The 26,433-nt window shown below is 34.6% G+C and overlaps 6 protein-coding genes and 2 pseudogenes across 7 annotated transcripts; 5 read left to right on the top strand and 3 right to left on the bottom strand.

The window, feature by feature from the left end:
* The first annotated feature begins 303 nt into the window (after window positions 1-303).
* Window positions 304-5,029, top strand: PAPS3 (poly(A) polymerase 3). The gene is made up of 10 exons (XM_089724131.1): window positions 304-811; window positions 1,036-1,113; window positions 1,348-1,455; window positions 1,734-1,796; window positions 1,883-2,044; window positions 2,305-2,418; window positions 2,554-2,616; window positions 2,737-3,036; window positions 3,500-3,664; window positions 4,461-5,029. The coding sequence occupies exons 1-10, from the start codon at window positions 542-544 to the stop codon at window positions 4,845-4,847; spliced, it is 1,710 nt and encodes a 569-aa protein (XP_089580257.1). The 5' UTR covers window positions 304-541; the 3' UTR covers window positions 4,848-5,029.
* A 216-nt stretch (window positions 5,030-5,245) lies between these two features.
* Window positions 5,246-7,511, top strand: LOC149495165 (cell wall / vacuolar inhibitor of fructosidase 1 pseudogene; annotated as a pseudogene).
* LOC149495166 (cell wall / vacuolar inhibitor of fructosidase 1 pseudogene) lies at window positions 6,623-7,511 on the top strand (annotated as a pseudogene). Its single transcript, XR_016321776.1, has one exon. The product of XR_016321776.1 is annotated as a cell wall / vacuolar inhibitor of fructosidase 1 pseudogene (transcript).
* A 1,752-nt stretch (window positions 7,512-9,263) lies between these two features.
* On the top strand, window positions 9,264-10,068 carry LOC149495164 (cell wall / vacuolar inhibitor of fructosidase 1-like). The gene is given in 2 exon segments (XM_089724246.1): window positions 9,264-9,615; window positions 9,618-10,068. Coding segments are annotated over 2 exon segments (528 nt in total). The 5' UTR covers window positions 9,264-9,326; the 3' UTR covers window positions 9,857-10,068.
* A 1,255-nt stretch (window positions 10,069-11,323) lies between these two features.
* LOC105643685 (Plant invertase/pectin methylesterase inhibitor superfamily protein) lies at window positions 11,324-12,220 on the top strand. Its single transcript, XM_037636414.2, has one exon. The coding sequence runs from the start codon at window positions 11,470-11,472 to the stop codon at window positions 11,998-12,000; it is 531 nt and encodes a 176-aa protein (XP_037492342.1). The 5' UTR covers window positions 11,324-11,469; the 3' UTR covers window positions 12,001-12,220.
* Window positions 12,221-13,848: 1,628 nt separating this feature from the next.
* Window positions 13,849-16,433, bottom strand: LOC105643567 (uncharacterized). The gene is made up of 4 exons (XM_012228723.4): window positions 16,155-16,433; window positions 14,963-15,789; window positions 14,378-14,513; window positions 13,849-14,268 (listed from the first exon to the last, which is right to left on the bottom strand). Exons 2-4 carry the CDS (start codon window positions 15,480-15,482, stop codon window positions 14,226-14,228), a joined length of 699 nt encoding a protein of 232 aa, XP_012084113.1. The 5' UTR covers window positions 15,483-15,789; window positions 16,155-16,433; the 3' UTR covers window positions 13,849-14,225.
* Window positions 16,434-17,582: 1,149 nt separating this feature from the next.
* Window positions 17,583-21,770, bottom strand: GALK (Mevalonate/galactokinase family protein). Its single transcript, XM_012228722.4, has 13 exons — window positions 21,528-21,770; window positions 20,997-21,181; window positions 20,808-20,854; window positions 20,602-20,696; window positions 20,424-20,506; window positions 20,020-20,088; window positions 19,544-19,729; window positions 19,048-19,182; window positions 18,748-18,882; window positions 18,563-18,633; window positions 18,255-18,332; window positions 17,894-18,035; window positions 17,583-17,788 (listed from the first exon to the last, which is right to left on the bottom strand). The coding sequence occupies exons 1-13, from the start codon at window positions 21,688-21,690 to the stop codon at window positions 17,678-17,680; spliced, it is 1,500 nt and encodes a 499-aa protein (XP_012084112.1). The 5' UTR covers window positions 21,691-21,770; the 3' UTR covers window positions 17,583-17,677.
* A 1,056-nt stretch (window positions 21,771-22,826) lies between these two features.
* Window positions 22,827-26,264, bottom strand: QQT2 (P-loop containing nucleoside triphosphate hydrolases superfamily protein). The gene is made up of 7 exons (XM_012228721.4): window positions 26,144-26,264; window positions 25,441-25,600; window positions 25,142-25,259; window positions 24,744-24,970; window positions 24,083-24,373; window positions 23,484-23,689; window positions 22,827-23,381 (listed from the first exon to the last, which is right to left on the bottom strand). Exons 2-7 carry the CDS (start codon window positions 25,549-25,551, stop codon window positions 23,111-23,113), a joined length of 1,224 nt encoding a protein of 407 aa, XP_012084111.1. The 5' UTR covers window positions 25,552-25,600; window positions 26,144-26,264; the 3' UTR covers window positions 22,827-23,110.
* Between the last annotated feature and the right edge of the window lie 169 nt (window positions 26,265-26,433).

Below are 26,433 nucleotides of genomic sequence, written 5' to 3'. Positions count from 1 at the left end.
TGTTATTAATAAGAAAGACAAATTAAGTATTTTTTTTCCCATAAAGAAAAGGACAAATTAGGGATTCATGATAAAATAATTATAAAAGCGAATATCCACTGTGCGTGTGCGGAATAAAAAAAGGAAAAACAACGAAAAACAAAAACTACTATTGGACAGAAAAACTACCATACGGAAGTTCAACTGTTGTCTAGTAGGCCGAGAAGGCCCATAGTAGAGTGGCTACGTGGCCTGTCAATTAAGGAAAACAGACACTGACCAATCACACTTTTCCGCCACGCAGAGAGTCTTATAAAAGCATTTCCACACGTCGTTAACTCCCAGGACACCCTCGCAATTGCAAGTTCAGAACTGAAGACACAATACCATAACCGGACGAAACAGAGTCACCGTTTTCGGTTTTCGGTTTTCCATTCCATTTAAATTTGCGGGTCTTCTACCTTGAACGAGCAAAAGTAAAAAACACTTTCGTGGCTTTTCCGTCTTTCCCAATATAATCTTACCACCAGAAATCGTCCATTGGAAAGGTTGCTTGGTGTGTATGGCAGCCAATGCTTACCAAAACCATAGAAACGTTGTCTCTCGCTATCTTTTCGTTGATTCTTCCCCTGTTAATCCTTTCTTTGGGGTTGTAGACCCGTCGTTTGGTGTGATAAACCCTAGGTTTCACGGCCAGGTTCTTTTTCCGCACAATCTACCACCACTACCATCACCACCAGCCGCGGTGGTTTCTCCTCTTGGTCTTGGCTTTGTTTTTACTCCTCCTTTCTTCATTCTGATGGAGGAGGAAAGGTCTATTTCGCTTCTCAAGGTAAAGAAAATTGGCAATGTACCTTTCTTTTTCGTTCTTTCATTGTTTTCTTCCCAAGATTTCGCAATGTACCTTTCTTTTTCGTTCTTTCATTGTTTTCTTCCCAAGATTTCGCAATGTACCTTTTTTTTTGTCGTTCTTTTATTGTTTTCTTCCCAAGATTACGTGATCGGTATTTGTTTGGGCAATGTGGTTGACCTGTGGTTGGGTTTTTGATGTTTTAGTTCATGGCTAATGAGGGTCTGGTTCCATCTGTTGAAGAGGAAGAGAAGAGGAAAAATGTCATTTTGAAACTCAAGAAGGTAATCTTCTGGTTTCTTTCTTTATTTTTTTAATGTTGTAGCGTGGTCAGACATTGTTTCCTTATAGGAACAGGACTGACAGTTTAGTCTTCTCTATCAAAAAGTTCTCATCGGTTATCATCGCCTGTTTGGTAGAAATTGAGTGAAAGGGAGGTTTCTTAGAAGAGCATTTTTATTAAATATTGTTGCAATGTGGAAATTTATCGCTTAAAAACTCGTGTTATCAAATTATAGATAGTGGTGTCATGGGCTAAGAAGGTTGCCTGGCAGCGTCGACTTTGTAGAGAAGAAATTGCGGCCACTCATGCCACAATATTGACATATGGATCCTATGGCCTCGGAGTAAGTCATTTTTTTAATCAAGCCTATTCCTTTATTTCAATTTGGAATATGTTTTGGACGAGCCTTAACAGTTCAAATTGTCTTCAAAATTGATAATAGTGGATAACTGCGCTCAATGTCCATGAAAATATGTTATGCTTGTGTTACATTCTTTCATGTAGGAATGTATTATATTTGAAAGGTTGAAGGCCTTTTCCTACTCATTCTGGCATATGGAAGATGGAGATTTTGTAAATTCATGATATTCTTTTTTGCTAATGTCTGTTCTATTAAGTCAGGTTCATGGTCCAGAGTCTGACATTGATGCTTTATGCGTTGGACCTTTCTTTGCCACCATGGCTGTAAGTTTCTCTATTTCCTGCACATTTAGTTCTATCATTTGGATCAGGTTAAGTGTTATCACCATTTTATTACATAACTTTTGCAGGAGGACTTTTTTATTGTTCTGCGAAACATGCTAAAAAGCAGAGCAGAAGTTTCAGATATTCATTGCGTGAAGGATGCAAAAGTTCCTTTGATGCGGTTCAAATTTGACGGGATCTCAGTTGACCTTCCTTATGCTCAGCTTCAAGTGTTAGCTGTACCTGATGTACGTATGAAAAATTTGCTATAGATATCATCTTAATAATTCTCTCAATTTATTGTTTACAGCAATCTTCTGTGCTATAGATTCAATAGATAGTTCGATTGCTGTTTCTGATGTTTTACCTTCAAATACTGATTTTCCTTGTTTCCAATAATGCATGAAAGATTTGCCCTCTAAATTGTTTCAGTATTCTATTCATGTTTAGGTCTTTCTTTCCCTGTTCATCATGTGAATTGTTGACTTACTGAGTCTATTAACTGCAGCACGTGGATGTATTCAATCCTTTTTTTTTGAGGAATATTGATGAAACTAGTTGGAAGAGTTTGTCTGGCGTACGTGCAAATCAATGGATTCGTCAACTTGTTCCAAAACTAGAGGTAGATGTTGATATAACTCCTCAACACAAAGACTTATTCTTAACTTTTGGATTGCTCAAGGAAAAACCAACTCAGCGATGATGCACAATTTCAATTTTTGCGCATTTGAAATATTTTTCTACTTGTGTATTTCAGAATTTCCAATCAATGCTGCGATGTGTTAAACTATGGGCCAAAAGGCGAGGAGTGTATGGTAATGTATGTCTAATGTTCTTATTAGTGATTTCACAAACATGCTTTACTCCTGCCTCTGTTGGTGTATGTGACAGTTGAACTTTTTCCAAAATTTTGAATGTGTATTTTGTCACTTATTTGCAGCTAAATGGGTTTCTTGGGGGAGTTCATTTGGCTATTCTAGCAGCTTTTGTTTGTCAATATTACCCAGATGCCAGCGTGAGTGCTCTGATATCAAACTTCTTCAATACATTTGCTACTTGGCCTTGGCCTACGCCTGTGGTGCTGCAAGATGGAATGCTAACGGCTGGAGCTGTGATTGAGACCCAGTCCTTCATGCCTATTCGTTTGCCATGCAGCCCACATGATTGCCATTCCAATATCACTAGAAGTACATTCTACAAGATCAGAATAGAGTTTCTAAGAGGGCATAGGTTGACTAAGGTATATCTGCTTGTAATTTTATTGTATAGAATTCTACCTAATGCTTTTTTCCTATGTGGACTACAAGGCAAATGAATGGGCACGAAGAACTGTGATTGAGACCCAGTCCTTTATGCCTATTCATTTGCCTTGTAGCCCACATGATTGCCATTCCAATATCACTAGAAGTACATTCTACAAGATCAGAATAGAGTTTCTAAGAGGGCATAGGTTGACTAAGGTATATCTGCTTGTAATTTTATTGTATAGAACTCTACCTAATAGTTTTTTCCTATGTGGAGGCAAATGTATGGGCACGGAGAACTGTGATTGAGACCCAGTCCTTCATGCCTATTCGTTTGCCTTGTAGTCCACATGATTGCCATTCCAATATCACGAGAAGGACATTCTATAAGATCAGATCAGAGTTTTTAAGAGGGCATAGGTTGACTAAGGTATATATACTTGTTTCCTGGCATTACAGGATATTTTGAAGCCAGATCCTGGTTGGAGTAGCATTTTTGAGCCTTTCCCTTATTCAAAGCAATATACTCGATTTGTCAAAATTTACCTTTCAGCTCCTGATCAAGATGAGCTGGGAGACTGGGTTGGTTGGGTGAAGTCACGTTTTCGCTGCCTGCTTCTTAAGGTATTGACTTATTTAATTCAATATTATGTAAGTTTATTGCATTCAAACTTTTAGATGATTACCAGCTATCTTGGGAATTTGTTGGGCTTTATTTCTTGCTATTAATTTGAACAGAACGAAAATGGTAACAAAGGATTCATATTGCCAAACTCCCACTAGTTTGAGATAAAGGCTTAGTGTTTTGTATATCCTCATATTAACCAGTGTCTGGTGATACATGGATTGTATTTATAATGAAAGATGAACCATGAATTTTGAATATTTTGTTTCCGTAGTGTGCACCTCACTATTTCCACCCAACCAACCCAGTCTCCCAGCTCATCTTGATCAGGAGCTGAAAGGTAAATTTTGACAAATCGAGTATATTGCTTTGAATAAGGGAAAGGCTCAAAAATGCTACTCCAACCAGGATCTGGCTTCAAAATATCCTGTAATGCCAGGAAACAAGTATATATACCTTAGTCAACCTATGCCCTCTTAAAACTCTGTTCTGAGCTTATAGAATGTCCTTCTAGTGATATACCTTAGTATTTTGTATCTCCTCATATTAACCAGTGTCTGGTGATACATGGATTGTATTTATAATGAAAGATGAACCATGAATTTTGAATATTTTGTTTCCGTAGTGTGCACCTCACTATTTCCAATGACTTAACAAAGTCTAGTATTTGCATTCTACACCTATAGCATCTTTTCTAAGCTTTAGGGAGAAATTGATTTAACCTGATGGTAATTATTCATAATTCTTTTTATTTGGCTTCTCATTTTCAACTCTTTGAGATTCTTCTTGCTGCAGCTTGAAGAGCTGCAGGGCTTTTGTGATCCCAACCCAATGGAATACGTTGATATGGATGTCTTGGAACCCAATGTTGTCTTCTATTGGGGTCTGAATCCTAGTAAGAGTAGTTTCACGAATGTAAAATTTGTTGAGGAGGATTTCCTGAGGAATTTATATAGTGGCTACCATGGGATTCATAGAAAGATGGAGTTATCAATCGTGCAAGCATTTGAACTACCAAAGAATGCTCAGTTCAATAATGCAAATGGGAAGAACACAAAGGCATATTGGAAGATAGTTGACAATGAGCAAAGAACGCCAACATACTCGCAACATCTACCAAACTACTTTGTTGGGTACGCGGCGACTAATGGAGACACCAAGTACCCCAGTGCTGGGAGTTAACTCTTTACAGGTTTCCATTTTGTTCTGGTTCTAACTTTGCTTTTGCTATTCTGCCTTGGCGAAATGTAAGGGCAAAATGTAAGTTGCTTTATGGCACAGTTTAAAGATGTGGATGGAGGTTTTTTTAAAAGTCTACACTAACTAAAGCTTATAATGCCTATGCCTAAATTTGTTTTGTATAATATCATTTCTCAACCCTTTACCTTATCTGAGTTGGTCCTACGTCAATGGATATAGCCATTACACAGTTTGGCCTGAGGGCTAACGTCTCTCTTCTCTTCCCTTTTCTTCTCCTCTGAATTTGAAAAATTAACATTATTATTAAGTGCTGAAGTTTTAACACTTAACATGTCCTTCCGCAACTGACGTTTTTTTTTTTTGTCAATATTATACTACGATACCCTTGGCCTATGCTAGGTGCTGAATAACGATGCCCTAGGACGGTAGAGCCAACATGACAATGTACCTTCAGCTTTTTTTTTATTTTTTATCTTTAAATTTTTTGTATATAAAGGAAAGAAACCATCTTTAGCGTAAGGCATCTTCCAATCTCTCTCCACTTACATATGACAAAAGATGAAGAATCCCATTTTCATCTCCCCAAATCTTATTTCCTTTGCTCAATCCCTTCTCCCAATTATTCTTCCATTGTTAATCCATTGCAGTACCGTGCGATCTGATGCCACTTTGATAGAATATATCTGCAAGAAAACTCCAAACCGCACTCTCTGCGTCTCTTCCCTATACACATACCCTAACAGTGCCACTGCAGATGTCAAAGGACTGGCTCTCATAATGGTCAAAATAGTGAAATCTAAGGCAACAAAGACGCTAAACAGAATCAAAGAGCTGCTTGAAAGCCGCCCAGAAATAAAGCCACCCTTAAGTGATTGTGCTAGCAATTATAATGCAATTTTAAGGGCAGATGTCCCACAAGCTATTGATGCTTTGGAGGACGGTGTCCCTAAATTTGCTCAAGCTTGTCTTGATGATGCAGATTTTGAGGTCAAATTATGTGAAGACAATTTCAATGGACAATCACCTCTTACTGATATGAACAGTATCGTGCATGAAACTTCTGGTATTGCCAAAGCCATTGTCCAGATATTGCGTTGATAATGAGATTTGGATATTTTTTTTGTTTATCTTTTCTTTTTACATCTGTAGTAATATGGTTGGTTTATCATTCATTGTCTTTACGATCTCAATTATTGATTTGGAAATCAGTGAGAAATTTTTTAAATTTAATGTCTAAAATGAAGTACAAATAGAGATGGTAAAGATAGTCAAAAGAAGGCAAATCGTAATCCGTCAATCAAGCATACTCTTTAAAAGAAGGATCATCATCGTGCAGCTGTCTCTATCTCATCCTGTTATGAAAATTTTGCTTTTCGATGTAAAATGAATTATTCTCGTGTCCAACCCTTAAAAAGGATAAACACCTTCAATACTTATAGTAAAGATAGACAAAAGAAGGCAAATCATAATCCGTCAATCAAGCACACTCTTTAAAAGAAGGATCATCATCGTGCAGCTGTCTCTATCTCATCCTGTTATCTTTTTCTCGCATAATGCAAAATGATGAAGGTTGTCTCGAGCAGCACTCATCCTATTTCTTGTAAATTATTGGGGTAGGCTCCTTTTTTTCAGTTTTAGCATCATCCTTTAATCATACAAACTCAAATAAATCACAATAAGAGCATATTAAATGAAATATGGCCATGTGGGTACATTAATTAACAACTGCTTTTGCCTAACAACGGTTAGAAAATTCATACATATTTATCCCGTTAAAGTTAGATTTGATGGGTTAGAAACATCTCTATAAAAGGCCCAAATCTTGGAGAAGCTAGCAATCATTAAAACACAACCCTCTCAAATACCCACAGTCTAATTCAATCCACTTGAATAATGAAGAACACTTCAAACTTTCTTGCTCATCATCTACTTGTTATCTCCGTTACTTTGCTAGGAACCCAGTTTGTTACTGTGCAATCTGATGCTAATTTGATAGTACAAACTTGCAAGAACTCACCAAACTACAACTTGTGTGTGAATTCTCTGAGATCAGACAGTAGAAGCACTAAAGCAGATTCTCAAGGGCTAGCACTTATAATGGTCCATGTATTAAAGAACAGAGCAACAGAAACGCTACAAGTCATCAAGCAGGAGCTTAAAAGGAACCCAAGACTTAGAAAAGAATTGAGTTCTTGTGTTGAAAACTATGATGTTGGAATTTTAAGTGCAGATATTCCAGTAGCCATTGAAGCTTTAGAGAAAGGTGACCCAAAATTTGCAGAAACTGCTGCAAGAGATGCTGCGGATGAGGCTAGCTTTTGTGAAGAGAATTTCAATGGCAATTCTCCACTCACCAAATATAACAAAGTTGTCCATGAAACAGGTGCTGTTGCTGCAGCTATTATCCGGCCGTTGCTGTGATATATTTCTCTGTTCGTGATACCTCTGCTACCTCTTCTAGATGAGCACCACACATATATACATATACATAAATATATACAGGCCTATAAGTTTTTAATGGGTTTTCTGCCTTGTATTTTAGTAAATAAGATCAGATCTTCTTCTGGTACGGATCTTGAATGTAAAAATGAAATGACTTGTGATATGTTGTTATATTAAAGAGAAGAACTTTAAGCCTTTTATCAAGGATAAAGATTCAAATAACCAAAGCACTACTTGCTTCTTGATCCTTACAGAGCATAGAATTTGAATGCCAAAATCATTAGTTCAGAAAAGATTATTTACATTCTAAAGTCTGAAAAATATTATATATATATATATATATATATATATATATATATATATATATATATATATATATAGCGGAAATAGGGAAGAGAACTTAGAATTGCCAAGAACACCCATACTAAATTCAAAGATGGACAAAAATATCTTTAAAGTTTTTTATTTATTTTATTGAAAAAATAAAACCTAACTTTCATTGGTTATATGTATTTTCTATTTAAATACAAATTCTATTGAATTACTTTTCCGTTTAAATTTAGATTCTATTTCACTATATTAATTTTATATTTAAATCTGAATTTTATTTGACAAAAAATTTACATGTATAATAGATTAAATAACTTCCTATTTATAAATTATGTAAATATTATACTAAACTACCGCAATTAAGTTGACCCTTAGTAAAATAATTGAATAATATAATATTAGATAAAGTGTAAATAATGGGGAATATTGAGATAACCAAAAACGCGTTACTAAATTTAAGGATTTTAATTTGATTGGCGAAAAAATAGAGGTAATTAATTTTCTGTTTAAATCAAAATTATATTGGATAAAATAATAAATTATATTATTTATCAAATAACGTATATATAAATTTTGATGATACTATTCAGATTTACTTTTATTATAACTCGAACCAGCCATTTTTAAGCCAAAATTTTATAATATAATATTAAATAAGATATGTAATGTATATATTTAAATAAAAGATTGGGTTCGGAATTATTAGAAGAATTTTTTATAGAAGAAGAACAAATTCTGTATGATGATATATCTGCGTATTATATAGTAATGATAATTATATGGTAATATTATTTGATGCTAATATATACACATTATATATATATATGGTAATGTAATAAAATATGGTAAACTATTTGATAGATACTAAACAAGGTATATAGTAAATATAGTATGGCAATAATATATTATATATTTATTGGTTAAAAAATAAAAATAATTTAATTTTGATTGATTATATTATATTATATAAGGTACATATTAAATATGGTAAGCATATAATATATTTAATTATTATTTTTAATAAATATTTATTTTGATTGGTTATAATTATTTCCTACACGTAACTTATTCTATAAAAAATAAATGTAATTTATTATTATTATTTGTTAAGGAATATTAGCAAAGCATAAATATATTGAAATATTTTTTTTTTCCAATAAAAGCAACTATGAAATTAGTTATATATGCTTATATAATTTAGTAAAAAGAAAAAAAGAAAGATATTAAAATTATAATTAATGCTTTAAAATAATGATTAATATATTAACTATTATAATAGCCAAAATTGATTTTTCATATTTTAGTAATATAAACCATTTATGCTATTATATTATATAAAAAAAACTAAGTTAATTAAATTTAAATTGTTATAAGAAAATTTAAATTACTTGATAAGTAATTTTTTATTTTGGTGAAAATTTGGTTCTCAAGTTATAATAATTAATTATAATGCATGTTAGGGAAAATTAAATAAAGGAAATATCGCAACTGCTTTTGCCAAACAACCAATAGAAAATAGACATCCATATATATTGCCAAATAATTTTAGGTACATACAATGTTTCTGTTACAAAAAATTAAAAGTAGAAACACCTAACTCTCTGTTATAAAAGGCCTGCGGCTTAAGAAACTAGCAATCATTAAAACACAATCCTCTCAAATAGCCATAGTCTAATTCAATCCAGTTGAATGATGAAGAACAATTCAACCTTTCTTGTTCATCATTTTCTTGTTATCTCCATTGTTTTGCTAGGAACCTATTTTAGTATTGTGCAGTCTGATGCTAATTTGATAGAACAAACTTGCAAGAGAACACCAAACTATAACCTGTGTGTGACTTCTCTGAAATCAGACAGTAGAAGCTCTACAGCAGATACTAGAGGGCTAGCACTTATAATGGTCGATGTTTTAAAGAACAGAGCAACAGAAACGCTACAAGTCATCAACCAGCTGCTTCAAAGTAAACCAGGACTTAAAAAGAATTGAATTTTTGTGCTGGAAAATATGATACTGGTATTTTAAGTGCAGATATTCCAGTAGCCATTGAAGCTTTAGAGAAAGGTGACCCAAAATTTGCAGAAACAGCTGCAATGGATGCTGCTTATGAGGCTAGCTATTGTGAAGATAATTTCAATGGCAGTTCTCCACTCACCAAACATAACACACTTGTTCATGATACTGGTGCCGTTGCTGCAGCCATTATCCGGAATTTGCTCTGATATAATTCTCTGTTCATGATACCTCAGCTAGCTCTTCAAGATGAGCACCTATATATATATACACACACACACATAGGCCTCTAAGTTTTTAATGGGTTTTATGCTCACATTAAATAAGATCAGTTCTTCTTCTGGTATGTAAAAATGAAATGACTTGTGATATGGTGCTATTAACTTAATAGTAAAGAGAAGAACTTTAAGCCTTCTATCAAGGATAAAGATTCAAAAAAACCAAATCATCACTTGCTTTTTATCTCTGTGGAGTACTGAATTTGAATGCCAGAATCATAAATTTAGAATAGATTATTTACATTCTGGTTAAATTAAATACTTCAATTGAAAAAACTAATGATGTATTAAGCGGATGACAAATACTTATTTTTACGATCAATGAGATTAGTTTGAGTGAAAAGCCTCGTATATTTTATGCAACAGGTCGTGCAACAAAAAAAAAAAAAAAAAAAAAATACTGTTACAACCAGTAAGGTCATGCATGGTGGATGTCCTCAGTTTCTGCGAAGCGTTACCTTACCTTCAAACCATTCGCTTTAATTCCTAGTCAGTACTACCGTAACAGCTAATTAGTGCGATATTATTATATTCTTTTTTCTATTCAGTCAGTCATGACGGTGTCGCTTTTGTCACACACTGAAACGCTGTCGTCTAAGTGCAAAGCAATGTCGGAAACCGGTGGTTCCTTTCCTGTTTTTTTCTCCGAATGTGAGATACGGAAAGAGGCAATAGTTGGTTCTAGAAGTTCACGAGGCAGAGTTAGAATATTTTTTTTTTTTTTTTTTTCTTTTCGACAAACTAAACTTAGACAAGCGCTAAAGACAACACCTCATTAAAAAAAGGAAGAAAAAGATTAACAATTCTGCACCACAAACTCAGACATGGTCAAGATTTAGATCTCCAATAAGGGTCCTTTTTTAACTTTGAAGATTGAACTCTCCCTAGTCCCTTCAAGGCTTCACCAACTATGAATAATTTCTTTTTAATAAAATAATATCACTCGAACTGCCTTCTTCTGTGCATTTGACACATACTCCTTTGTCCTTTTGGCTTTATTATTCCAAGTCCTCACATATAGTTGGCATCTTCTTGCTTCTTCGATCACAAGCCACATAGAATCCAATATAATAATTTCCCTTCTTACATTAATTTCATTTTAGAACCATATTCGTATAAAATCGGATAAAATTCACTTAAAAATACCATATTCGTAAAAATCTATTAAGAGTAATCTCATTTTACGGGTAAAATCTGTTTAAAAATATAATTTATTGGTCGGACAGTTAATTCAAATTTATTAAATTATTGACTTGAATAATATAATTTTTTTTAGTGTATTCGAGGAAACTAAGACATAAATCACCTGACAACAGTAACAAACATTGCAAACTACCAAAGGTTGGTAACAGAAAGTGCCCACAGTTTTTTAATGTACATTATTTGAGGCTGTCACTTTAAAAGGCAACGCACATATGACTTCATTTCCACATACATAACAATTTACAAAACCACCTTCAGTTAATAATTAATCTTCCCTTCTTCTTCTTCTTCTTCTTCTTCTTCTTCTTCTTCTCCTCTGTTTCTGGCAAAAAGAAAAAAATATGAAAAGCTCGTCAATTGCTTCACTGCCCATGATTCTTTTTTACATTCTTCTCTTCTCAACTTCTTTACCAGAAACTCAATGTTCTGATTTAATTAACCAAATATGCAAAAAGACACCTTTTTATGATCTTTGTGTTTCATCTTTAAACCCTCAAAGTCCTGTTTCAGATGTTAAAACAGTGGCCTCTACACTGGCTAATCTTATTCTATCCAATGCGACTGATACTTTAAGTTACATTCAAGGACTAATCAAGGAAGGAGCAGACCCTCAGTTGCAGAAGCCATTAGCTAATTGTGCTGAATTATATATTCCAGTTGTTAGGTATAATCTTCCTCAAGCCATTGATGCCTTGACGCGAGGTCGTTTTGGTTTCACCAGCTATTTATTATCTGATGCAGGCAAACAAGCCGATGATTGTGAAAAAAGTTTCTCTGGTTCAAATCAATCCCCTTTATCTTTCAGGAACAAGCTTGTTAGCAATCTTTGTGATGTTGCTGTGGCCATTCTTAAGTTATTGCAAAAGGGTTGAATTTTTGTATTTCGGTTTATTTTAGCTTAATAGTTAGCTTCTATTATAGGAGTAGATTAGCATAGTATATTATGGAGTAAAGGATATTCTGTTTTCTGTTGTGCTCTGTTTTTGTTCTGTTGTGGGGTGTAGATGCATTTTATTTTATTTTTCTAGTAATATTTAATGATTGTGTAATTTTTAGCTAAATTTTATTAAGCTATTAATTATTTTCTCAACATTGAAATTTGTATTAAGTGTGGCCAAAACTGAATATTCAATATCCCAATAATGAACATTTTTCTTTCATTTAAAAAAAAATGGTGAGAAAAAATTAATTAACTGTTAATCAAATAAATAAATGAAATTAAATTCATTTTTACCTTAAGTAGAGATATGTAAGAAAATTCCTTAGAATAGCATAGCATAAGCATGATTCAAGATTGGGAAGACCAATTAAGATCATTATCAGAAAGAGTAGTTTTATGTCTCTTTCATGTTTCTTGTTATTGCTATTCTGAAAAACCATCTTTTTGTTGTCATTCGATAAGCCAATCAATTCCTTAGCCATTTAATGACAATTTGATAGACAGAAGCATCAAATGTGCCATAAGATTCCCTTTCTCTCATCTTTTCTTTCTTCCATGTGATAAGATCACGTCTTCAATCAAGAGCCAGATCCTCTTTCAGGATCCGTTTTTTTCAACAACTGTCATTCCCTTGAACAAAATTCTATTTATAGAGTCTGTAAGTTGTCTTAACTCTTTCAGATATTCAAATCTGAAACAGTTATTAGTCTCTCAATTTTCTTTTTCCTAATCTGATTTCTTTCTTTCTAATCTGAAAATTTTTATCCAGCATACTGCGATCATCTTTAACACTAAATTAGAAGTTCATTGATCCTTCTATAATGAGAAATACTTTTCTTTTTCAATCTCTTTTTGTTATGTTTCTTCTATCAGTAATCAAATGCAACGATTTTATAGACAAAAGCTGCAAGAAACGCCTCATTTGATCTCTGTGTCTTGTCTCTGCAGAATTTCTGTGATGTAACTGTAGCTATCATCAAGACATTGCTCAAGGATTGAAACTTGATCCGGTTCTCAGTGGAAGGCCTCCTTATATATATATATATATATATATATATACAGTGTAGAGTCGAAGGATTTTTCACCTTCAAAGCTTGATGCAGATATGTTGTTCTTTCTCTCTTTGTAAACCAACAACCAATATGCTACTCCATGTGAAAACATGTCTCAAAGGAAGCAATTTAACATGCATATCAAGATTGCAAAGCTGGCTTGGTGGACCATACCCACCACAGTCCACACTGCTTTGTAGAAATAAGATAAAACCATAAATAAATTTTCCAAGACATCACATATTCACACTGCTCATCCACAACAACCCAGAAGTACAAGCAGAAGGTGAGTTTGGCAGACTGAAAAGGCATTGCAAAGCTGGCTTGGTGGACCATACCCGCCACAGTCCACACTGCTTTGTAGAAATAAGAAAAAACCATAAATAAATTTTCCAAGACATCACATATTCACACTGCTCATCCACAGCAATCCAGACGTACAAGCAAAAAGTGAGTTTGGCAGATTGAAAAGGCAGTAGACTTTAATTAAACATCGATTTCTGGTTCAGTCAATAATAAGCTGAACCAAAACACTATAACTGCACTACAAAATTAGTTTTTGCATGCACACACACAAATATACAGATCCACAGATAGCATTTTCAGATCCGTTATCCATAGGTACTCACCAATATCATGCCATGTAGCTCAGCAAACATACAAAACAACTATATATAGGCAGATTGCAGAATAGAATGTGCAAGGCAGTTATTTCACCAAAAAAATAGTTGGCAAACAACTAAATTCTGAATTTCATTTCCTGAGCAATCTTATATAACAAACTATTACATAGTTTGGCTGGATTTGTTGCTGAGGAGGCAACTCGGTACATGCAAAAGTGGCATGGCCTAAATACATGGCTCTACTTTCCTTCAGAAGCCACTTAAGAAACTAGTTTGGTAATTTAACTCACTTCCCATCCTAAAACAGTGTACAAAGAGGGAATAATTTAACCCACCAAACTTCAATTTCAGAGGACACTTGATGCGAGAAGTGCAAGTTATATTAAGCTTGCATGAGAACTACCAGGACTAGCAATATGCTTCCTCAAATGTAAGCTTGGACATAACGTCAAGATTTTCTCTGCTTTAACCCGTATCTCCTCTCAGATTTCAGGAGAATCATGACCAGCAATTGGCTTTATAGAACTGCAAATGCATACAAATCCCTAGGTTACTACTAAAGATGTAACAATAAGTAGGTAAAGATAAAACTGATGTGGTAAGTAGTTTCCCAGAAATTGGAATAATAACATACTTGGGAGACCCAGAACCAGGTTGATTACTTGCGGATGGATTCCCAAAGAACTGCACAGTAATTAAACCACTCTCCACTGTTTCTATTGATACAGGGGATCCAGGTAAATTTACAGACGCAACTCTTGATGACATTCCTGTAAAGGCAAATTCCAATGATATATGAAGCCAGGTAAAGAGAAAGAAAAACCATTCAAATAAAGAAGATCCAGTTGAGATTTCTAGCTAGGAAACAGAGAACTGTTGTGAATGCTTGTTTCAAAAATGATCAAATGCACTTTCACAAAAATGATTTGCAAACCAGAATGCAGGCAAAACAAAAAAAGAAAAAAGAAAAAGAAAAAAAGAATTGCTAAAAACAAAAAGACGAAAGAAAAGAGAAATTCTAGACAGTGATCCAACTTCTTTCAAATTCATTTCTACAATTTAGAACTCGCTATTTATAACCAACATTGAACATCATGATTAGGCAAATAAGCATATAATTATAAGATTAGTGCACAAGTTTAAATTTCCAAAAGAAGACCTGCACACTTATTTGAGTGCGAACCATTGTCTACTCGAGTAAGAGGGATTGATGAATTACCTTGAAATACAATTACAAGACAAAAGAGAACGGTGAACACCATAGCAATCGTATTGCTATTAGATGATGAGGCCTTTGCTGCTTTCATTTTCTTCAAGGCTTTCATTCGCTCGACCTTTGCACGCTTCAACATGGCCAGTTCAGTAAGCTCCTTGATGAGCTTCTGGTCAGCAGCATCCAACGTTGGACCTGTTGGTGGCCTAGGAGGCTTGGAAGCTTTTTTGTTGCTCATCTTTTTACGCTTCTCTTTTACCACTTTCTTCTCAGCATGATCAACAGTCTTCTCACCTTCCAACTTCACTTGTTCCACGGAAACTCCATTCGAACTTGGTGCATTATGACACAAATTCAATCCCTCCTCGTCATTTATTGTACCATCAACAAAGACTCCATAAATCTTACCAAGCAACTCCTTTGCTTGAATTTTTACAACAGAAATGTAGTCTTTGTGTGGGTCTTCAGCGTTAACTCTAAGCCCATTTTCTAGATCAACATCAAAATCTCCATCTTTATAATCCATTTCTAGCTACCAATATTACCTTCTCCTTTCTTTCCAGATGAACTTCAATCCTCAAAGTCAACCCACTTCAGGATTGTGAATTTACAAGACAAATTATGGTTATGGCGAGCAGCGCCAATAGAAAAGCAAACTTCATCAAGTAAGCAACACTTTCCAGTTTTAACTTGCAATGAAACCTATAGATCTTCAATAATTGCAAGGCAACTAGTCTTCAAAGCCTGTGCCTTTCCACCAATAAAGTAATAATCAACCAGAGATCAGCAAATAATGCCAATCTCCTACGAGAACCCCAATATTGAACAAAACCCTGCATATGATTAATACAAATAGAAAATCAATCACACACCAAATGTAGAGTGTGTAAGGCTGTTAATAAATAGGAAAAATAACAAAAGTGAAACCCAGAACGTGGCCTTAACATTGGAATCAAGAAAACCTTACGAATAAAGGAAGGAACAAAAGTCGAGGCGTATAAAAGCAACAGAAAAGAAATATATAATGGGCAGATATATAAACCCACCACAAAACGTAGATTTGAGCCAATCAGAACTACAATTACGAACAGAGCCACCATACCAAAACATTGCATTACAAGTAATCAATAAAAAAAAGCAAATTGACAGCGCCCAAAAGAAAAACTTTAACATAAAACAATAAAAAGTGGAAAAATACCTTGAAGAGAAAGCAAGAAAATACCCAGATCCAATGTGGGCAAGAGCAGAGACAGAGGCTACCGAGGAAAATGATAGCCTGAAAAAGAACTTAGTTTTGGATATACCATATATATACACATTTATAAAAGAGAGTTCCGGAGAGATAGAGCGAGAGATAAGGAATGGACACGAGCAGGGTTTCAGGTAGAGGAAGGAGGATAACCGGGAAAGTACAGAAATTTTGAGATTTTCGGAATTATTATTTATATATAAAATAATAAAAATAATAATTAAAAAGGAAAGAAAGCAAAAGTCTGGACCTTTCTCTGTCTTTCTCTATGCGTGTCCATATAATTGCAGCGTAACGGCCGATATTAAGCACGTGATGCTGTTCAGGAAAGAAACTTCACCGACACTTGATACTGTTCTCTCTTATTTTAATTTATTATTTAAAATATTATATTATCCGGTATTTAATATTTATTTGAATTAATCCATTAAATTTAATTAATTACAATTTTCAGACCTGAATTTTTTTTTTTTCTATACGTGATATTGTTGATTCAGTAATATTATTCAAGTGGATCCCAATTATCTTTGGCAGCAACATTTTAAAATATATACATCAATAAAACAACAATGATTTAACTCTCTTAAAAGAGTGTTTTTCAATCTCTTATTCCTTAATCAATCTATTATTAACAAATTCAAATCCAATTATAGTCAAATGCAGTTAACTGCCTGCATTCTCTTCTCTCCTATTATTTACATGGTCAATAACGTTTCACATCCTTTCATGCATTGCTAATCTGATGAATTAGAAAAAACCAGACCTCTTATTATGAAAAATAGTATCAACCAAATCCAAATTCACGGTAAGAGCATGTTCAGAACAAGCGTATATTCGGTAATATTAATTATTTTAGTAACTAGGATTCAAAAAGTGTTATGGAACACCTATGAAGGTAGTAGACTCAATCCCACCAACCCCACATGAGAGAAATATCCAAAACCCTGGACAATACATACATCCAAATTAAATTGAAAACGTTGGTTGTTTTGCAGGTGGGAAGCCTTTTTGGGACAATACAGAACCCCAACAACTATTTGAGTTTATAGCACAACACTGTTGTTATAATGTCCCACAAAGTAATAATGTTAGAAACTTTTTATATAGATAATATAAAAATTCTAGCCCTTGAAACGTAGCCACTTAGGCCTTTCTAGGTCTTCAACAATGATGGGGCAATTGGGTTCGAAGCAGAAGCACGTGCGCTTGGATTTTCTCAATCCACTGTGGCCCAATAAGATAATACATTGCATTTGCAATGTGGGTGTTGTCCCATCAGGCCACCTTGATTTTTTTTTTTTTTTTAAATATCCTCCTTGGAAGTTGGAACAGTTAATTTGGCTTCTCTGTTACTGAAAGTAACTTAAAACAAATGACTGGTAGGATGAATCAAATTTTATTCAGTTGGACTTAAATGATATGTTCTTGGCATAATATAAAACCACATTAACTGAGCAAATAAATGATAGATGCTAAAACTTGAAAATAGCAGCCCCACTTGATGGTTTTGAAGCGAATACATAAAGACCGAGATCATTTTTACCGATTATGCCCTTGTCAATCCTCGATTGGAAGAAATTTTCCTGTAACAACATATTAAATGTTAATCTCTAACCCAGAAAGGCAACGCCTTTTTTCTAAAAATTGAAAAAGAAAAGTTATTTCCCGTTAAAAGTTATGAGATTTACCTTTAAATTGAGGATGAACTGTGGAACAATGGCCTCTTTCACCAAAGCTACAGCACAGCCACCCCATCCCGCGCCTGTAAGCCTTGCGCCTAAGGCACCATGTTCCCGACAAATTTTTACAAGTTCTTCCAGTTCTGGACAGCTGTTACCGGCAGGGGAATACCAAAAGCAAACATAGTCAGCATTCTACAGAAGGCACAGAGCCAAACATACATATCCTTCTAATTTTTTGTGCTTTCAAGCATTTTAAAAGAGGCAGCTTACTAATGTGGCATATTTACGTCTACAGAGTCCAGATGACTTGATAAACATTCATGCACATTCTGGAAAGTGAAAGTAACAAATTGTAACAAATTTGTACCTGCACTCGTATAAAACACTACAGCTGTAGTGGCTCTCATTCATAAGGTCACCCAACTTCTTTAACTTGTCCTCTTCACTGCCAAAAAATTCTTCTGGAATAAATGCTTTGTATTCTTAAATATCATACATTTCCAAAAGTAAAAAAATTTCTAAGCTGTCCTAATGGCAGAATAAGACGAGCTGACAAATTAAAATATCATTAGGAAAAAATATGAAATTTGAAACATCCCCCTTAACCAATGTATTTTTACTATGTTCAACTTCATGAAAAATAGAATTGACTCGAGTGTGGTTTTAATGGCACACCTTAAATTTGAAGACACAGTGTCTTTGAAAGCATGCACCCGCTTAGCTTCAGAGTAAACATGGGCAGCCCTCTGGAAAAAGGAAGCAGTTCAAAATTTCAAAATTAAGGTCCTTGAACTATAATTTACAAACATTGGACCCAAAAAAAGCTAAGAATATGATAATGATTCGTATAGAAATATTGCCTGATGCAACTTAAAGTGCGTGGCAGCTTTTAGCACATCCAGTGAAGATGAGGAATTGCTAAAAATTGATGGCAGATCTTGCTCAGTGATTTTTTCAATCTCTTCAGCAGTATATGGTTCCTCTTTCAAAAGTTCCTGCAGAGAAAAGGCAAGAATGATACACTGATATTTTGGTAGAAGAAGAAATGCACAAGAAGTATGCATTAAGAAATCATCTCAAACATAACATATTATCTAACCTCAACCAAGATGAGAACATAATCATTTTATTAAATAGCTAAGTGAATAAAAAGTACATACCTTAACAGCAACAACTGGATCGGAAGAATTGTGACGGCCGGCAAATGATACACACAATCCTTCAACATCGGAAAGGGTTTTCACCTTTGATATTGCATCTTGTGGTTTCATTCCAAGCTTTATTCCGAGTACAATCTGAAGAAATATCCCAAAAGAGCAACATAAGTCTTAGATTATATCATAGATATAGGGCAAAATATAAGGAAATTTAGAAGAAGTGCAAGCATATAGATCTCTTTTCTTCTTTTCTTTTCTCTTCTTTCGAAGGATGAAAGGAAGAAGGAAAGCAAGGTAGCGTTCTTTTACAAAAAGAAGGTTCAAACTTTTGAGTTTTGACCAAAATTTCATAAATAATAATTTAAAACTGCAAATTCAAAGCCTAAGTACTACACTTTACTTGGATAAAAAGAAGATTTTCCTAAAAAAGGAATTCAAATGAAAAGAAGAAACAATTGCTAGAAGAAAACAGGAATATACACATGAAAATAATGCTTACAGCAGCTAGTCGACACTCAACAACCCTGTTATTGTAATTCGTAGCAGCAGTGACTGCCTTCTGAGATTCTGCTAAAGAATGTGCAATTACAAAAGTACCCCCAGCAGGAAGTTTCACATCAGTGGCACGAATAGGGTTGAAATCAATAAGCTCTGCAAACCCAGCCTGAGCCATGACAGAGATCGCCTGCCAAGTAAAGGATATTCTATGAGCAATAATACCAAACATTCCTTTGGCCTGTCAGAATCCCTGCTCTGTTTTGGATGCATCTCATTATAAACTAGCTTTTAGCCTGATTTATATTAAAATAATAGTGGATTGCATAAACAAAAACGTCACTTTTGTCCTTGAATCATAGCAGCATCCATCTCAACTAGAGCAATTTCAAATACCTTTTTTAGAAAAATAGGTTAAAATTGCTGCATCAACACAATTCAACAGAAATATATCCAGCTTCGAGAGTAAAAAAGTGTAACCTGGTCCATTCCTCCAGATTGTGTTCCAATGTGCCTTTCACACTCACATGTAAGTTGCGCAATTTCTTTCTGTTAAGGAAGGAACAAGGTCAAAATCATTTAAAAGAGGGGGAAAAGAGAGAGAAATGGAAAAGAAAGACAAGAAAGTGGATAGGTATATGAATAATCAAAATCCTCTTGGCACTTCTGTGTAAACAAAAATACATCCAAAAAAGAGATGTTAATGGAAGAAGTTGAGCATTTTGCAATTGTGAATAATACCAAAGAAAGACATCAGGCAACTTGCGTATGATCTAAAATAAAACCATCGAGTTTAATATTAAATTTTAGACTTAAGACATGTAAATGGACTCAATAGTGCTTATTATTTTGTTTTATACAACAATGGTGGAAGAGTGGCACACCTTCGGGAAGTTAACATTAAAAGCAGCCATGATAGCAATTGTCGCCGAACAAACAAATGCCGCAGAGCTTGATAGACCAGAACCTGGATCAATTAACCAGTTACTCTTGTGTGAGAAAAAAATCACCTCAAATTCATAGTATTGAAAAGGCTAATTAATTAGCTGAAAAGAAATACACCTGTTGGGACAGTTCCATCAATAACAACATCTAATCCAACAGGAACGCCAACATCCACTCCTTTTGATTTAGCGTATTCATAAAAACCTTTGTACCTGGAGACCACAGAAGCTAAAAATCAGCATACTAATCTATTTCAAAAGCAACGAAATAATCATTGTGGCAGTTAGAGGAACAGAAACAAAAGTGCAAATTTTGAATCTCACGCGCAGATGAAATAATGGCCCCATCTATGGTTTTTCAAGTCAATTTCCTGCACAGTGAAGATAAGGGAATAATTAGGTCATATTAACACAAAATTCCATGTTGTTACCAAAATCTAAAATCAGTATCATTAGCTAATCAAGCAGAGTAAAAATGAAAAGCACAAACAGCGATTAGTTAAGAGAAAAGACCTGGTTAGGATCAGCAGGATAAGTACAAAGGGTGTATTTTTCATTGACATTAGCAATTCGTAGAAACTTTTCACCCTCTCCGGCTTCGTGTTTACGTATGGCCACGATGGTGTCCTGCCGGATTGCCATCGGTAACACGGAGTAACCTTCATAATCAATGTGTTCTCCGATGAGGTTTACTCTCCCTGCGGCTCAGATATAAATATCGATCAAACACCAGCCAATCAATTCTCCAGTGATTATCCAATCCACCAACACGACAGTTTATCTTACCTCAAACATAAAACGACAAAGTGATAGAAAAAAGAACATATTTTTTCATTTACCATATTAAAATTCCATTTTTTTCATTCATTTGACTTTTTCCTGAATCAAAAAAATTCTTAACTGAGCTGGAAAACGGAATTTCATTGAAGCAATCCAGGAATTAAGTTCAATTTCTTTCCCTTAAGTTTTTTCTCAGCTACCAAACAAAAAATTGGAGAGAGAGAGAGAGAGAGAGAGAGAGAGAGAGAGATAGCGATATTTGACCTGGAGATCGAGCAAAGACGTCAGGGGAGTGTCCAAAGACTTCGAGAAACTTGGACTTAACTCTGTCAAATCTAAGCTGAGCTTCTTCGAGCATAGAACCCTCTCCATAAACAGGCTCCAAAGAAGAGTAAATCGGAATTGGAAGCTCTTCGTGTTTCGCCATTGATAATCTATCGACGAACGACTCTGCTACCTCACCGTTCACTCTTACGAGTCACGAAAACAAACGAAGAATAAAATTAACAATGCAACGTGAAAAGGACCGTATTGCTTTTATATTGCTTTTAAGCCGATAACGATTAAAAAAAAAAAAAAAAAGGAAAAAAGGCAAAATTATGATTAAAAAATAATTTTAAATTTGAAAACATGAAAACAACACAGTAAATACTACTTAAATAAAATATAAAAATTATGGATAGTATTTTGGATTAAAAGATAAATCAAAGATTAGGATATGGATAAATTAATTCTTTAGGAAATCCAATCCTGCGTTTGACTCGGTAACTGCATACGGTAAGAGAGCAAATTCAATTAATTAAAAATTAATCATTCGAATAAGAATTTTTCAATTTATAAAACCACTTTCTCTAAGGGAATCCAACCGTCCAATTCCAATCCATTTATAAAGTATAGTTTAATGATTTCACTGTATGAAAACCATATGATATAAATTAATGATAATCCTAATCAATTTTCCATTAATTTTTTAGTAAAAATTTTTACAAGGTTCACGTGTCAATGAGAAAGAGACAGAAGATTCCTTGAGCACCATTTCCAAGAATCTATGCCACTCCAAAAAAACATTACACCTGTAATTCTTTGCTACATAAATTATCCCCAGCAAATTCATTATCTGAACAAATTCATATGATAGAATTGACATTCAGAAGTGAATTTTTCATTATTAAATTAATTAATAGCTCCTAATTAGGGATTTAATTAATTGAATTGCAAAAAAAAAAAAAAAAAAAAAAGAAGATCCAAATGAGAATATTGTCACTGATTTCCACTGTTCCAGGGGCCATTTAAATCATAACACCACCAGACAGTCACAGTCGCTGACAGCCAAAAAGCACTCCGCTTTCGGTTCGGTTCAGGGATAAGAATTTCATTTATTGAGAATGGGTTCAAATGAGAGATTTGAATGATTGAATCTTTCTATTATTGTTGGTTTAACCACAATCAACCAAGCTTGGGAAGTTCGTAAACAAATTTAAAATGTTGAAACTACTAATAACCCAACCAAGCTTGGGTTCACTGTTCCAGAGCAGTCAGGCCATAAAGAGCACTCCTATAGCATAAATCAAGCTTCACAATACCGTTCGATTATACTACTGAATAATTACAGCGGTCCAATTCAAACCACATGCACGTATATAAAGTTGAATAAAGGATATTCACATAGACAGGAACAAGCAGCAGGGAGGAAAAATACCCTGTCGGACGCTAAAGATCCTAGAGACTAAATGACATTAGCAACGCAATTCTAAAGAACCCATATGAACTCCAGTGGAGATTAATTAGGAAAAGAAAGTTGTATATGAAGTTTGTCTCAAGAAATTTATGCCTTAAAAAGAATTGCACTAAAAAGAGAAGCTGGCAATCTCTTCATCTTCATCCTCATCTATAACATCTTCATCTTCACTAAATGTCTCAATATCATCGTCTTCTTCTTCTTCCTCTTCCTTGTCCATCATACTGTCTCTACTGGCTCCTTTGTCCTTCAAACCGGTGCTCAAGACTACTGTTTCTCCTCTGGTTTTCTCCATATCTTTCCTCAACTTTTCCATGTTTTCTCTCCGGCGCTCTTCTTCCAAACGTTCCTTCTCTGCCCGTCTCTTATCAAGGTCAGCCCTGAACCGTCAAGGTTCACATGTTAAATAAAACCTAAGACAATATCAAGACAACAGCAGTTGCAATGAAAAAGGAACAAAATTAAATGAATTGAGGCAATACTTGTAGGTTTCCATGTATTCCTCAGCACTCCCCTCAACAGCCTTAAAGAAGGCATCCATTCCAGCTCCAGAAACAGCAGAGACCCCAACAGATTTTAAATTTTTATAGAATTCATCGAGCACAAGGGAAAGGCTTTGAGTTAAAGTGGATGAATATGAGTGATCTGAGCTCACTGCTGCTTGAAAGGCTTCAAAATCTTCCATCCACTGCACATGTCATATATGTCAGAACAAAGCACACAAAGCACACAAAACAAAATCTAAAATAGGCACACAGGTCCAAGAGCAATGTGGGCAAATATTTGAATATAGTGAAAACCTTCAATTGAACCCCTGAATGAATGCTTCTTCAAGAAATTTTCAACCCATAATCTTCCATAGTTAAAGAACAGCCCTCATATGCTAGGATTTTAAAAATGCCACTAAGAAAAGGAAAAAAAAAAAAAAGTTGAACTTTTCAAGTACTTGAATGAGATTTAAGGTTGTTTAAGAAGGTAGACACACAGCAATATGCCGAATAAAAAGCAAATAAATGTGAAAGGAGGATAATTGAGTGTGAGATAAAAGACTGCACAAATGAAACACAGATGAAGTTTATACCTCCAAAGCAAATTGGTGTTGAGCAACATCTGTCTTGTTGAATGCCAACACGAGAGGCAACCGTGTCTTGTAGAGAATGCTACAAGCATATAGCATATTGCTCATGAAAGTAGTTGGACTAGAAGAACGGGGTGTGTCAACTACATAAGCAATTACGGTTGGAAATGTTGAAGCAAAAGCTTCTGTAATGATAGCTCCGGAAGCAGACCAAGTGAATATCTCAATTTGACCAGGTGTATCCACAAGAACGTAATCAAGCTGATCAGCTCGCTTCTCAATGACTGAAATAACCTGAAATTGGAGAACATAAACTAAGGATACATTAGAAACATAAAGACAAACAAAAAATAATGTAGATTGAAAATCCAGTGCATAAACATAAACAACATTGTGAGGTTGTATAGTACAATTACCCAAAAAGTAACCACATGAGAACAGAAACATTTTCTCTAGCAAAATGAACATGTTCTTTAAGCAATACATTACCCACCAAAGCCAACCTAACAATTTTTCAATCTCTTTCTCTCTCTCTCTCTCTCACACACACACACACACGCACACACGCACACACGCACACACACACTTTTCACACAATGATGGCAAAGAAATGTATGCTTATCAGAGAAATACTTTCAAGGAGAAGATCAAAGATAAGTTTCACCTCATCAAACTTTGTAGCAAACAAGTTTAAGGATGTCAGGATTCCACCATTAGGTCCAAGATTGAACTGCTTCATGACTTCCTTGTACCGAACAGTGTCCCTTATATCAATGTTTGCACCAAATGGAAGAGTCATCACAGCAGGATCAAGGTTAAGTACATAACCACGGATATTTGTAGCTTGTGTATGGGAAACCAATCTGTGAAGAAAAGTTGTTTTACCACTTCCTGAAAAAGTACAAGTAATGATTCTCAAAACTCATCTTCTTTTAGTAATACACTTCATTTTCCAAGCATACCTGTTAAAAATGGGCAGGTAGCAGAAATTACTGAAATAAAAGAATCATAACATGGTTTCCAGAGGTTTAGAACTCCTTATCTCATAAATAACAGCAGTACCTGCCATCCCTACGACAATAATGACAACTGGTTTTCTTTTGAAGTTTGTTGAGGAAGAACCAGCTTGTCTGGACGAAGACTGATCAATATTCAATTTATCCATTGATTCAGAAAGCTCCTATTAAGGATCAAGGATTCAAGAAATCAATAAACAAAACTGATTTCTCTTGTTAAAAATGTCCATGACAGATTAACGAACCAGAGAAAAAGTATACTATGAAATATTATGACTGAGAGCAGGAGAAGAAATAATATAGGAAATAATGACAAAACAAATTAGATATTCATTCCCAACATACCTCTGAATCTAACTGCATAGACGAACTTCCATCCATAGTGTTCTTTGATTTGTCAAAATCAGCATCCGCTGACTTAATATTCAATTTGTCAAAATCAGAATCAATATCCATTTTCAACAGTCACAAAACTCCTCAACTATCAACAAATTCAAATCTACAGCTGCAAGAAGACATAAAACATTAATACACACACCCAAAAAACTAACAATACTAGTATTTCACCCCTTTAATAATGCCCACAAAACAAAGCATACACACAAGCACTTGCCAGCAACAATCGTCAAACAAACTGAATAATATTCAGTGAATATTACAATCAAATGAACAAATACAACACAAGGATATCACTTAGCAGCCTTTTGGCCGAGAAACGGTTTTACTGGTGTTTCCTTCAGCCAACAAATGCGCAAAAAAGTTTAACTGCTGCGGGAACTCAAATCCCTAAGTTCCACTCTAGATTAAAATACCAACTCCACAAGTATATATTTTCAAAAGATTAAAAATTTCTTAAAAAAAAATAGTAACCCTCTTAACACACACAGTCTATATTATTGAAATCTCAAATGTATAAAAACTGTTAAACCTTAAACATAAAATAAAGTAATCGTTATCCAGCGAGACGATACTCGAAGTCGTTTATGAAGAATTTTCGCAAGCAAAAATGAGTGAATACGAGATAGAGAGCAGTAGATTGGGAGAGTACCCGGTGAGTCAACTTAAGGTCAAGGTTTTCTGGTCTCTGGTTATGAGAGAAGAGAAGCGGCCACTTTAGAGAAAGAAAGGAAACGGAGAACAGCCCGCGAATAGTTATAACGTGGCATATCAAGAGTTTGGTAAACAGAGTAGCATTTTATTTCATCGCACAAAACGCAAAGTGTTGGTGTCGTTTCAGCGTTTGACCACGCAAGCCCCAAGTTAGAGTATCATTTTATCACACTCCGGTCCGGATCTTCTTACAAAATAGTAATGGGCCAATTATTCAGTGTTGGCCCA

This window comes from Jatropha curcas, chromosome 7 (genome assembly GCF_041381405.1).
Source record: "Jatropha curcas cultivar XTBG-Jc1 chromosome 7, XTBG_Jcur_1.0, whole genome shotgun sequence".
NCBI lineage: Eukaryota > Viridiplantae > Streptophyta > Magnoliopsida > Malpighiales > Euphorbiaceae > Jatropha > Jatropha curcas.
Note: the sequence above shows the minus strand (reverse complement) of the source record. Positions and strands in the feature narration are given on the sequence as shown.

Coding starts and splice junctions, on each gene's coding strand:
- PAPS3 (XM_089724131.1), top strand. CDS start 542: ATGGCAGCCAATGCTTACCAAAACCATAGAAACGTTGTCTCTCGCTAT. Junction 1,456..1,733: donor ATGGATCCTATGGCCTCGGA/GTAAGTCATTTT, acceptor CTATTAAGTCAG/GTTCATGGTCCAGAGTCTGA. Junction 2,617..2,736: donor GGCGAGGAGTGTATGGTAAT/GTATGTCTAATG, acceptor ACTTATTTGCAG/CTAAATGGGTTTCTTGGGGG.
- LOC105643685 (XM_037636414.2), top strand. CDS start 11,470: ATGAAAAGCTCGTCAATTGCTTCACTGCCCATGATTCTTTTTTACATT.
- LOC105643567 (XM_012228723.4), bottom strand. CDS start 15,482: ATGGATTATAAAGATGGAGATTTTGATGTTGATCTAGAAAATGGGCTT. Junction 14,514..14,962: donor TCTTGTAATTGTATTTCAAG/GTAATTCATCAA, acceptor TTGCCTTTACAG/GAATGTCATCAAGAGTTGCG. Junction 14,269..14,377: donor CCTGGTTCTGGGTCTCCCAA/GTATGTTATTAT, acceptor ATGCATTTGCAG/TTCTATAAAGCCAATTGCTG.
- GALK (XM_012228722.4), bottom strand. CDS start 21,690: ATGGCGAAACACGAAGAGCTTCCAATTCCGATTTACTCTTCTTTGGAG. Junction 20,697..20,807: donor GGCCATTATTTCATCTGCGC/GTGAGATTCAAA, acceptor TGTGGTCTCCAG/GTACAAAGGTTTTTATGAAT. Junction 17,789..17,893: donor AGTTCATCCTCAATTTAAAG/GTAAATCTCATA, acceptor ATGTTGTTACAG/GAAAATTTCTTCCAATCGAG.
- QQT2 (XM_012228721.4), bottom strand. CDS start 25,551: ATGGATATTGATTCTGATTTTGACAAATTGAATATTAAGTCAGCGGAT. Junction 25,260..25,440: donor CTATGCAGTTAGATTCAGAG/GTATGTTGGGAA, acceptor GATCCTTAATAG/GAGCTTTCTGAATCAATGGA. Junction 23,690..24,082: donor AACACCAATTTGCTTTGGAG/GTATAAACTTCA, acceptor TGACATGTGCAG/TGGATGGAAGATTTTGAAGC.